This window comes from Anopheles funestus, chromosome 2RL (assembly GCF_943734845.2).
Source record: "Anopheles funestus chromosome 2RL, idAnoFuneDA-416_04, whole genome shotgun sequence".
NCBI lineage: Eukaryota > Metazoa > Arthropoda > Insecta > Diptera > Culicidae > Anopheles > Anopheles funestus.
Window position 1 is genome coordinate 96394058 of NC_064598.1, and position 12546 is coordinate 96406603.

Sequence of the window (12546 nt, forward strand, 5' to 3'; positions counted from 1 at the left end):
GTCTTTACAGTCGTTTCCTTTCCACTCGCACCGGAAGCTTTCCTTCAGGATCCATGCTAGTGCTTTTATGTGAAGCTTCACATCAATAGCGCATAATAGACCATGACAAGCAGTACACAGATTGTTCGTCTAAAAATAGCACACTACCTCTTTAAAGCTCGAACTAATCATCCTTTCCGTCGCCGGGTCGCCCGTATCCTTCTTGTGCCGTTCGATCTTGCTGCTGTAGCGTGTAAAAGCTTGACGCGCCTCTTCCCCGTCACGTGTTGACAGCTGAGCGTGTGCTACCACCCCCAACCCAACCGGTGGTGGGTCGGTGTATCGGTCGCACTGAGCTGGCTATCTTCTGTTTTTTTTTGGTTCGCACACACACACGCACGCAAAACCGATGCACGGTGTGTTATCAGCACACAACACCGCAGTGGCAGCTGTCAGACAAGGAACCTCGATGACGTTTCACTCCGACGATGAAGGACATCGTCTGCATACTTTCAGATGGTAGAAGAAAGCTGTTAGCCAGCGCGTGGGAGGACGTACAACAGTGGCCTGGACGATAAGCACTCGAGCTATATGCAGCACCTGCTTCTAATCACTGCTGCGCGTTACCTTCCCCGTTTCCGATTGATGAGACGGACAAAACGTTTGAATTTAGAGGGCGCTCGCTGCTGGTGCTGATGATAAACATTCACACGGAGGACGTTCCCTTCGACCGAGCGCCATATATATTACCGCATGCATATCATTTTCCACACCGAGCACGATGTCTCACGTGAGCTTTTCTTCTTCTCTTATTCGGAACACTTTTCTTCTAGCAGGTAGTAGTAGTACGCCACTTTAACCGCTTGCCCAAAAACCGCTTACTCCCACACAGACTGAAATGTGGAACGAAGAGTAGTGGAAGAAGAAGAGAAGAAGAAGTGCGGAAAATAGGAAAACACAAAACGAAAGCAAAACAAGTCACGAATCGGTCGAAGATGTAGCAGTGCCAGTGGTTCAATATTAACGATTAATACCCATAAGGACTAGATGGGAACGCATTCGCTCTACTGCAAAATTGGGCAATTCACAATCGAACAAACGAGAAATCTCAGTGACAAACTGTACAGGGACATGAAACGAAGAAGCAACGTAACAACAACCAAAAAAAAAAGACAATCACGCACACACGATAACAGTGACAGAAGAAGTGAAGAAAAAGTGACCGAAAGTCCTTGAAAGATCGTTGTCTATAGCTAGTCTGTTACAGTACAGGGCGGAGGCGGGAGACATCAATAAAACATCGCCCAACATAAAAAAAAGGTCAGGCGCCACACGGATGAATCGGGAATCGGGGATTTTCAGTTTGACCAACGCAACATGAAATAGAATAGAGATGCAATGCAGTAAACGAGGATAGAAACAAGTGCAAGAAGCAGTAGTAATAGTAGTGGCAGTAGCGCGGTTTCTTCTGCTAATAATATTCCTCTCGGTTAAGAGTTATTGGGCAGACTCTATCGATGGTGTATATCCGAATAAGCTGGTTCTCCGCTTCTAGCTCTAGCACTGATGATGGAATTCGTTCACATATCCTGCGAATATAGATTCAATATCGACGGGCATGTCAACTTTCACCATTGCACAATCACCGATGCTACCGCACGCGCCGTACACGCTCTCTGTATCGAATCACTCGCCTAATTTCACGCAAAGATTACACATTTTTCCTCTATCACAAAATGCAGCCACGTCCAGTAACCACGGCACCGCAGGATGACAACGACGAACGATCCCAAAAGACGGCCACTGTGTGAGCAGGCCCTCCACGCACGGACGAGGACTCGTGACGTTTGAATGACCTCGAGGAAAAAAAGCGAGTAGTGGAAAAGCTCTTGCGAAATGGGGTAGAGAACCGTGAAGGAAAAAATCAACAAACCACGCGGAAAAGCAAGAAAATTCTTCACCATTTCAAGAGCGGAGAAATTCGAGAGCGAACGAGATCTCTAGCGTAATGTTCGTATACCGGCGGGCACTAGAGCATTCGGGAAAGGCAGGATATATGCTGCCTACCGTTTAAATTCTACGTGCGTTTGACTCCCGCTCAGGGAATCCTTCTATTTGGGGAGGTTTTTGGGAAAATTGAACACATCGCACGTGAGAGAACGGCCACGTTCTCTGCTCACTATCAAAGCGCTTTTTGGCGTGTGTATCCTCGTGCGTTGGACATTCGATTCTCACCTCTCATTGGCACAGTATTGGCGAGGGAGTATGTGTAGATAGTATTTGGCAGCTGGCCGATGACGCGGCCTCACCAATGCTCCAACGATATTAGTTTCGTTGGAGCTTTTACGTGTTCGCGCGCATGTGTGCGTGTCGTCTCGGCAGGGGGGTGTGTACACTTTGACACCAACAACAAAGAAACTGCTATTTTGTCCAAAGAAAGGTCCTTACGCACTGGCACGTCACAATGGGGGGGATGCAAACAACGGGTGCTCCAAAGGACATACACAGCAGGATGAGCTTTCCTCAGGAGCTTTCTCATGGGAAAGCTCTTGGAATGACTTGTTAGTAATGAAACATTATACGTAGTATATTTTAAAGGAAGTAACACTACGATTAAATTAAAAACAGATCATGTTTCTATTAAAAAAGGCATTAAAAGAAGATAAATTATAAATATAATGTCTAAGCCAATATCGCGAATAGCTTTTTCCCTCGGTAGATGGCACCATACCGCGAGTGTGTCGCTGTTCAAATGTCAGCCATCATCGAATGAACCATGTTGTATCCAGTTCTTGCCCTTTACCTGCTAACCTTACCTAAAGCGTCCCTATTTTTGACACATTTCCACGGCCGTATGACCGATGAGTGCCATTTCCCCTTAAAAGCGATCGTCCTGCTAACCTAGTTTCGCACTGCGCATGGCACAATTTCGAAGGATAGGCACATCCTTACTACTACGTATGGATACATTCCCCATTCGTATGATGCGTTTTGTTTTTGAATGTCAAAAGCCACCATCGAAAAAGGGGAAATGGGTTTTCTCCACCCTTCCTTACTAACCCGACGACAATAACAACCGTTAACAGTTGAACCCTTCCTGATGTTTGTGGGCTAAAAACGGCTGGAAACAGAGACTAATGGTAGTAGCGTGTAGGGAATCGGCTACGACTGCAGGGCACTCGCCCCAGTGCGAGTGTCTTTGTGAGGGCTTTCCAAAGCCAATGTCAACAGGACGCGCTGTCAGTCGCAAACGTATGAAGAATGGTTCCACCCAATTCCGGATCGGGTTTGGCAAGCAGGAGGACAAGTTGAGGAGCAAGAGCGGTAAGAGAGAATTTATGCAACTTCAGCAGAACTTTCACATCCACTATGGTACGAACGGGAAAGAAGCTGTAACGATGTATTTCCTTCAGAAATTAAATAAAATAAGATTATTTGCTTAGCAGCGCCATTTACATTTACTCGATTTACTGCTGTGCTGTGCTGCATTCTTACGATGTTACATTTGTTCTGGATACAGGATACAGATGAATGCCTTTTCCACATGTAACTTCCCTTGCATTTACTTGACCTGGTACGTGCTCCACTTGAATCGTGTAATTGAAGGTAAATATCAATGGAGAACCGGCTTGTGAGCACTTTATCGAGATGGGTTCCCAATTAAAAGCGCTTTCGTACTACATTTTTGCATGCCCTCCAAGAAATTGGTAACTCTCGTATGGGTTTCGTATCACTTTCGCTTAATTTCCTGTCCGGATTGCCGGAAGGGGGTTGAATTTTGAAATCAGCCTCATTAATCGTGCCCCAAGCGCTGAAACTGATCGATACATTGCCTACACGCGGCACGGAGTAAGCCAATCAACTGTGGATCGCCAGGGCCGGAAGAAGGTTCATCGTTTCGATGCATGAATAATTTAATGACAATAAAAATGAGTACCCGAGGGGGTAGATGTACCCCTTCCAGCATCGTAAAAAAATGCGATAAGAAAACGTCTTTTTTCCCAGCTCGATAGTAGCCCTTTGGATTAGGGTCGAAGCGGCGCTTTTTTTAAAGCCCTTTTGGGAAAGTGTCCAGAGCGCCAAAAGGAAATTTTTTCCCTATTTCGTTAACGATTATAAATATTTATTGTGATTCATTGATACCTATAATAAGCCTAAAGATAACGTAACAATCCTTTTTCTCTCCTTGTCAATACCGATGAAAATCTATCCAAAAAGTAAAACAAGTCACACGGTGTTGAGTTTCGAAATATCTTCTCTTTTCGAAACCGTTGCTTTTTAACAATGGAAATTTTACTCCCCGAATTGTTACCCTCAGCGCCACTGTTTTTGAACCATAAAACATTGCAGTATGCAGAGACCTTGCATTCAGAGCCAACAGGAGAAGAATTACAACGGAGCATAAATAAAATCGAGAAGAAAAAAAACACACTTTTTACGCAAAAAGGTACTTTCGAGCGCAAAGTGACACTCGGCGTACCGTGTAACCGGCCGGCTGCCTGATTCGTTTTTTGTTGTTGCTGGTAAAGTGATATTTTCCAACCTGTATCACTGTCGCTAATTATGCACGGTACGATTGCGGTCGGTTGAGTGCTGCAGGTTCATTCAGGAGGGAGAATTTGAAGCTCATTGTTTGCATCGTTAAGCGAATGGGATGGTTTTTCCACGAGAGAACCTTGAGAGCATTTGTTTTTTTTTGCGTCATGAGATTACAGCACGGATGTTTATGGATGGTTTGAACAAATAAATTGCTCAAATAAGCAATTTAGGTTGTGAGTGTACATGTGCACAATTATGCGGTAAACACCAAAACAGCATTTGTTTGTTGGAAGATAATTCCATTGGAACAAAAATAAATGAAGAACAAAAAAATATTTGCCTGAATTGTAAAAAAAATGTAAGGCGTGAAAAACTACATTTAAATAATGTTGTTATTAAAAGGTAGCTCCCCAAAAGGTATGCAAAGACACTGTGTATTTTATAGAGGAAACCATACACATCAAACAAATCAATATAGCGTTATAAATTGCGAATTAAAGCTACTTTTTTAGTCTACTATTTCAAAATGCATGATTCATGACGTGTATTTGATTATTTTTGTATCGCATTTCTACACTTAAAGTCATACGATCGATATAAATCACTCTCAACCGTGTCACTCCGGTACTAGCAGCTAGCAAAAACACATCAAGGCAAATGTAGTTCAGCAGGTTTCATCATGATTTAGCAAATTACTTCACCCGGTCTCACTGTGCTGTGCAGTGTCACCTTCACGACCTCTTCGTTTCCCACGTCTAAGGAGGAGACTGACTGCATAAAATATCAACCAATTTCAAAACGTTATTATTCAATTGGAACTGAAGCGTAAGGCACCAACCCTCCCTCGGAAAGGGGGTTGGATTTGAGTTCAAAGCGAACATATGCGCCCGCGTGTGTGTGTGTGTGTGTGTGTGTGTATGTACTCTTCTAAACAGTCTGTCTACCAAATGGATCCGTTGCCTTTCCGCGGCCATATTAAAGGCGTGTGGGAGTTTTGCGTTTAAACGATGCAGCTGCAGTGAAGCAATTACTGCCGTTCGTTCTGTACCTTTTTCCACCCGCATACCAGTTTTTCCACATTTCCACACAGAGGATAGCGAGGGGGATAGCGGGATTAGTGACATCGGCTCATCGCCAATCTGCTGATGGAAATCGTGAGGAAAACATTTGTTAGCGGTTTAAATATAGAAATCCATCGAGCCATCCCGTCATCATCGTCGGACACGTACACATTGGATGGGTGAAAAAAACACGAACCCACACACAAACACACAACACGGAAGTGCAATGCGTGCAGTGAGTGTACAGCAGCGTGTGCGGTTCCCACTTGAAGCTGCAACAAAATCGCTGCAATGTAAAAAAAAAGTTCATTTGCACGTTTCATCAATCGACACCACTCGGGCACTCGTGCGAATGCCCTCATCTATCGATAAACCGATACCAAAGTGCAGTTTATCCTATTCGTAGGGCGTAATTTAGCTGCTTAAAGTGATCCTCACGATATCGCCACGGCACGACACGTTTAGTGCAGTAAATGGTTACAGGTTACGAGAAAGGGTGGTGAGAAAAGCGGTCGCGGGAAAAACTTCAAACAATGCATCACAATCATCTCCGAGAGAAAATTCCAGAATTCTGGGTCAAATCCCTTCGGAGCTCGGGGAAAAGCAGTGATGGTGGTAAGGAGGAACGCAAGCAAACCAAATGTTGCACGCAGCAAAATTCTCTCTACTAAAGTTTTTGCTTCATACCTTGGTGCGCCAGTCATACGGGAGGAGAAGAAAAACATGTGCGTTGGGACGGAGTCACCACAAAAGCGAAGCCATAAGCTTCCAGGCGGGTTCGAGGTTAAACGAAAAAGGGGGATTTTGTAGACTTCAAAACAACGCACAACTTTCCCGGTAGCGGTAATCTTAATCTGCTTTACGCCTTTTTCCCAAACGGAACCCCACACACCAAGTTTCAAAGCAGCGATGATAGAGAGACAGAGAGAAAAACTGGAGAATTTAGACAAAATAGACAAACATAACATCCCCAAAAAAGGGTGTGAGCTGTTTGGTGTACCGCGAGTGGAATGAAAACCAAAAAAAACCCTTCACGACAGATTTTGTAACGGAAACCCACCCATATACAGCCGTTGTCATTTTCGCGGCGCACGGAAAGCTAATCTGTATGCAAATCATTGTGTGTGTGTCTGGTTCGAGGACGGGGAAGGAAGCAATTTGTTCGTTGGCAGCATTTTAAGGGAGCCGAAGGGCGCATCGTCTTAAAATTGCGCAAAACTTCAACGTTACTGGGCGCGATCGAGCGATATCGATTGAAGACGGAGTAGTGTAGCGTGAATGGAACGCTTTAAAAGCCGATGGAGATTTCGGATAGCATTTGTCACGTGAATTTGTAACTTCATTTAGCGGTGGTGAAACAAAATTTGCATTGCCACAGTCCGATCCACAGAGATAGTTGGCAAAAGTCAATGAATGCATGTTAAACAAGTCCGGCAGCGATGGGCTGGAATTGTTCAGGGAGAAAACAGATGCTTATTTCATTGATGAAAGATGGACCGAAGTAAATCCATTTCTATGGCGTACTTTCATTCAAATGTTTGTGTCTGAAGTTGGGAGCGTTGGTTTGGCGAAACGGACCTGCCAAAGACACACAGGAATGTGTGAATGTTTGCTTCAGGAATATTGATGATTATTTGCAGTGCAACATAAAACATTACAGACAAGTCTGTCTGATTATAATATTACTGAAGATTTGTTTCTCCATACTATTCCCAATAACAGACTGGTTTATCAGTGTAATTTCTTGTTGAGGTTAGCTGATCTGTACCAAATACCATAGTTTGAAAACTTCTAACCAAACCAAACAAAATAGACAACCAAGAACTAGTCTGTGAAAAACAACAAACTCTTCTCATCACTCATCAAATGTCAAAATATTGATTTTTTCCTAATCGTACAACGTTATTTCTTGTAGTATTTAACGACATCTGCTGTAAGATACTCTTCAATTTGCAAAAAAAAATGTTCTAGCAAGGATTTTTTCTTTTCTTTCCCTATAGCTAGTTTCGAAGACAAAACGAAACAGCCGGAAAACGGCCGGAAATAGAATCACCGAAATGGTGAAATGTCGAGCCGTTTCGTTTGTGCGGATCAAAGTCAACCTGTCACTTTGGGCCCATTTCCACCGTGACTTGCATCGGGGTCCCTAGGTTCCAATGGACGCTTTGTGGTCATTCATTAATTTGTTGGTGTTTCACATGTCAGCCACTTTTCCGGTCAGCGATCCTTCCCTTATGTACCCCATACGAACCCTTCGAGTGTTTCTATCCTAATAGCGGAATCGGTCACCAACGGCGACGTGACTTGCTGTGACAGCCGTCACCTTCGTTGGTCAGTGGTTGATTCGTTTTCCCATACCGAGGCACGTTATCTCCGTTTCTGGTGGACTTTTACTGTAAATTGTTGAGTATGCGGAAGGTAATGTTCGGACATACCGGCATACCATAAGATTCGATCGCTGGATTACGCAAACTTTGTAGCACGGTTGAGTAACGAGCGTGCTCGGTTTATCTGTGGCAAAAATGGAACGAGTATCGCAGTGATCCACTATCGATTGGTCACCGGTATCTTATCCTGTTGTGTTGACAAGCTTCTTGCACTGCTTTACCGCTAAATCGCACCATGTTTTGGCAGATCTTGCACAGCATCTGGGTAGAAATACATCATTTTTCTGCTTACTACATCCGCATGCAGCTCCGAGAGGGAAAAGTTTAACGACGTGAGAATGGAACCATGTGCAAAACTTTCTTCCTGCTTCGAAAATGCACGGAAAACGTCCAAGTGTAGAATTTTATTTTTAGCCCAATGTGGCCTCTACACCACCACAATGGCTGCACAATGGTGGCGATGAAACCGAATTCGATTTTGGTCGAACATATTAGTCGATCGGCTTGAAGACGTTCCACAACGCTCGCTGTACAGTACGTAGCAAAAGTGTGGAAAATGGGACGAAAAATTGTGCAAAAATAGATCCCATCTCTCTTTTAGGGGTTTTGTTTCTGGAAGTGAGAATAACGATGCTTCGGCTCACTGCAACTCGCACATTCACGTTGATGAGAATGTATCACGCTGAGTACATTCAGTAGAATGTGATTTCTTGTATGTTTTTTTTTCTGTTTAAAAGTGCTATAAACCAGAGAAAGGTTAAGAAGATCAAGCACGATTCAATTTGTACCACTGTACCAGCTTAACATCTTCCGTGTTTTCCATGAACCTGATCCCACTTTAAACCCATTTCTTGCCAGAAATCATTCCACTCGCGTTATAGCACCCGGAGTTTCCCTGTTTCCAGTAAGATGTTTTTATATACTTACTTTAAAAAAAAGGGAAGCTATAAAGCAGTGGAGGTGAAAGTGTTTCGCCAGCCAGCCTTTTCTCTTTCACAGTGTTAGCATGAGCTAAGCGCAACGCTCGTATCAGATTCATCTCATAAATCACTCGGACTAACGAGACCTAACGCAACAAGCCGCGTATACTGACAAACACAAAAGGGCCCCCCAAAAGGGTGTGGCTGGAGCGTGCAGAAGGGCGGTTGCAAAAGGGTGGTAAATTTGAAAAGTTCTACGAATAAATCAAAACATAATGTGAAGGTCGTATGGTTCGGATGCTGGTTGCCACACACGCATCAACCGGGCAACCTTTCCCAATCGTGTGTGGGAGAGAGAGATCTATGTATATTTGTTGTCTACCACCTCAAAAACACTGTGTGGGCCGGAAGTGACGCGTCCTGGATGTGGTATTTTCCCACCCACGCACCCAAGGACACACTGTTCATTAGCTGAGAAGTAATGGTGTGTCGGATTGTGCGACAAGCTAATTCCCTCGAAATTGCTCCCTGTCTGCTAGTTGGAGTGTATGATCGAAAGGAAGATGTCTTAATCCGGACGGACCACCGGACGTAAGTTGGTGTTGGTAGTCAAAACATAGTGCGTAAGGTTCGTCGAAGTAAATAGCTACAAATCGCTACACTAATGGCATTGCTACCACAGCTTCGGGCATCGAGTCGGGCAGCCAAAACTGTGTGAATTATTAAGTTTCCCACACGCATCTTCGACTCGCTCTAGTATACGAAGGGATAGAATAAACCCCGAAAGCAGATCGATACGGGAGAAAAAATAGAATACCTCCATTTGACCTTTGGCATTTGTTTTTCAAACTAAAACATCACTCACACTCGCTGCAGTTCCTATTGACATTGATTGTCTTAAACCGGGCACCATTCCTGCTCCTGTGTTTACCGGGACAGCGGGAACATTTTACGCCCCTGTTGTGTAACTCGCACGGTATCCAATGGTTGTGTTGCTCAATCAATCAATCTCGTCAGCACATAACGATTGCCAAGAGTTACCACCGTTCGTACGATTCGTTAGCCTTGAAACGGATTTAATGTCAAGTAATGGGTACGGCTAGCGAGAAGCAAATATGGTGGGAAACCCGAAAGCACCCTCAACATTGTCATCGTCATCATCAACATTACCCATCATCGCGGGTGGGTATTGTTTCTGTAAGCACAGCTCAGCAAACCGGCAACGACACGTTCTTGTCATTTCGTCTTACAAGTGATACAATTCTGTGCGGTACATCATACTGTACAGCGAATCCGTCCGTCGCGGCAGAGGAATTGCATCTTTTACCCGTTGAATACATCCGGCGTGGCGGTGGGTTCGAGTACCGGAAGGATGCACTTTATGGTCGTCAGCTGCCTTCCACAGTGACACAATAAACTGCCACACACTGCGAAGTTGTGAAGTTTGCCAAGCGGTACAGCAGGGTGGCGTTTAATTCTTGGTGATTTGAGCTCCAGATTGTTACGTCTATATTCTTGATATGTCGGCGCTAACCCACTATATCTTTTTTTAAATTTTTATGCAATAAAAGAAGTATTTTCTACTGCTATTTAACATAAATGTTTTAAGGCTTCAATTCTTGCTAAATTCTTCAGCAATTCTTCGAGTGTTAGAGAAATTAAAGAAAAAGCTAAACAAAACTTGAAATCCCACAATAGTTCGTTTATGCCAAGCAACACTTCCTAGCAATACATATAAAAGCTTTACGAGGTGCTCCTGAGAGCAGAGAATCCTTTGCCATTCAACCATTTGCACATTCATAGCGCAAAACTTGTACACGTGTCGTTTTGCCGGGCGGATTACCAGCTTTCCATGAAGTGGCATGAGAAGTCTACATCGTTAAGAACTGGCAAAGCGTTCCTTTCTTTCTTTCGCTGCGTGTGCTGGTAAACAGCTTTAGTCAACCATACAGCACAGCCCTATCGCGGCGGTGACCGATAAGGTGCTACCACGGGAAGCTCCATATTCCACACATCATTTCCACGCGGGAGCAAGGAGAATTGCCACAAGCCGTGTTGGGTTTAGATCGTTCATTTACGGTTTTCCATTCATTAGGGAGTGGGCCTCAGAAGAATCTGTGCATACGGTAAATGACATGCCCGTGGTGTCTGGGGAAGTCTGGGGATTCGTTGTCAACTCTCGGGCTAATGAGCCCTTCCTTCCGTGCGGTTGTCTGAAAAGAATGATGCGCCCGATTGGCAACAGGTGTACATAGACGCCATCATCAACATGGCAACATCCATCCGGCACGTGTCTGGCATACGTTTAAACGTCGAAACTTGAAGCCTTTCATACACGCAGCGAGCGACCGCAAACATGTTTCCCTCAAACCCACTAGTGCGCTTGAGTTGCACGTTCATTTGTGCGGAGAAAAAGAAAAAAAAGGATAATCATGAAATGGTCTACCATCACGCCACGGTTCTTGAGAATGAATAGACAGTGCAAGAAAAGTGTTCCTGTGGGAAGGTGCTCTGCCTTCCCATTTAGCAAACCGCAGGAACTTCAATCACTTAACACCACAATCGAGCACCTTGACTTTGTCCCATTATGTCACCGTGGGAGAAGGTTGGTTTTGTTTTTACTTTCTAATAAAGAACTTGTACAAGTGCTTCGGTTCCATTGGTCTTCATTGAGTTTGTTCGGCGACTATAGCAGCCAGCTGGAAGCGATCAAACTAATTCAATTAACTCGAATAAATTCCCACACCCGCCATTACGCCGTTGTAGTGTTTGCGGGACACTCAGCAAAAGCCCTGAAAGGCCATGAAACTCGCTTAAGGTACTGACGGATGCAGCGTGGAAAAACGTGATAAAGAAAGCTAGCACCAGCAACATTGAGGCTTTTCGTGTCCTATTCCTCACCATTCTCCCATGTATCGGCTTTGTTATACATTCAGTTGGATGAGCTTTTCCAGCTTTTCCTTCTGAATACTCTCACACAAGGCTCGCTCCTGTAGGGAAGGACACAAGTTCCAGTGATGGTCGGTCCTTATGACGGAATTGCAATGCTTCATCAGTGAAAAAAACATCCCAGTAGCTACCCGGGAACGATGCCCGGGAAACAATCATTTCCGCAACGAGCTGTCGGACTTGTTTGGAAGGTGGAGTGTTGTGGCTGCTAGTTCCCGTTGATGTGGTGGTAAAAATGAGCAGTATCCGACATCCGACAGCAATTAAATTTACTTCCGAAGCATCCACCCACACAGACAGCGCCGTACTGCATGTCCCGTGCGGCTGGGCAAGTGTGAGATGAACGTTTGCACATAATAATCATGGCGAAATGGCGTCACCGGCCGAAGCCCACGGTGAATGATGTCGAATTTCCCTCCTGCCAACGGTTTAATTGGTCGTAACATCACGGGACAACGGTCCCGGGAATGGTTATCGTTTTTGGGGCAATAAATGTAGCCAGCCGGTATTTTCAATCGAGATGATAAGCTTTAGCGCTGTGTGATACTTACAATTCGCAATAATATCAACGTTTTGATTGACTAAGGTGTGGATGTTACTTACCTATAAAAAAGGAGAATGAAAAATAAAAATGCATTAGAATCAAATTATGTTAACAGTAAGAAAGGTTGAATTTTATAAAACTCCCAATGCTTCTATACAAGATACTCA

The 12546-nt window shown here is 44.3% G+C and overlaps 1 protein-coding gene across 15 annotated transcripts in view; it reads right to left on the reverse strand.

The window, feature by feature from the left end:
- LOC125763345 (uncharacterized) overlaps nucleotides 1-12546 on the reverse strand; it is a 97676-nt gene that overhangs the window by 26785 nt on the left and 58345 nt on the right. The window contains exons 1-2 of one of the 15 annotated variants that reach the window (XM_049426385.1): nucleotides 1626-7231; nucleotides 148-872 (exon numbers count right to left, since the gene is read on the reverse strand). The exons of 13 other annotated variants lie outside the window; for them this stretch is intronic. In XM_049426385.1, coding sequence (XP_049282342.1) covers nucleotides 148-171 — 24 coding nt within the window. In that variant the 5' untranslated portion in view covers nucleotides 172-872; nucleotides 1626-7231. Of the gene's footprint in view, nucleotides 1-147; nucleotides 7232-12546 lie in introns of those variants that run through there. One more of the 15 variants, XM_049426383.1, reaches the window with a different exon arrangement.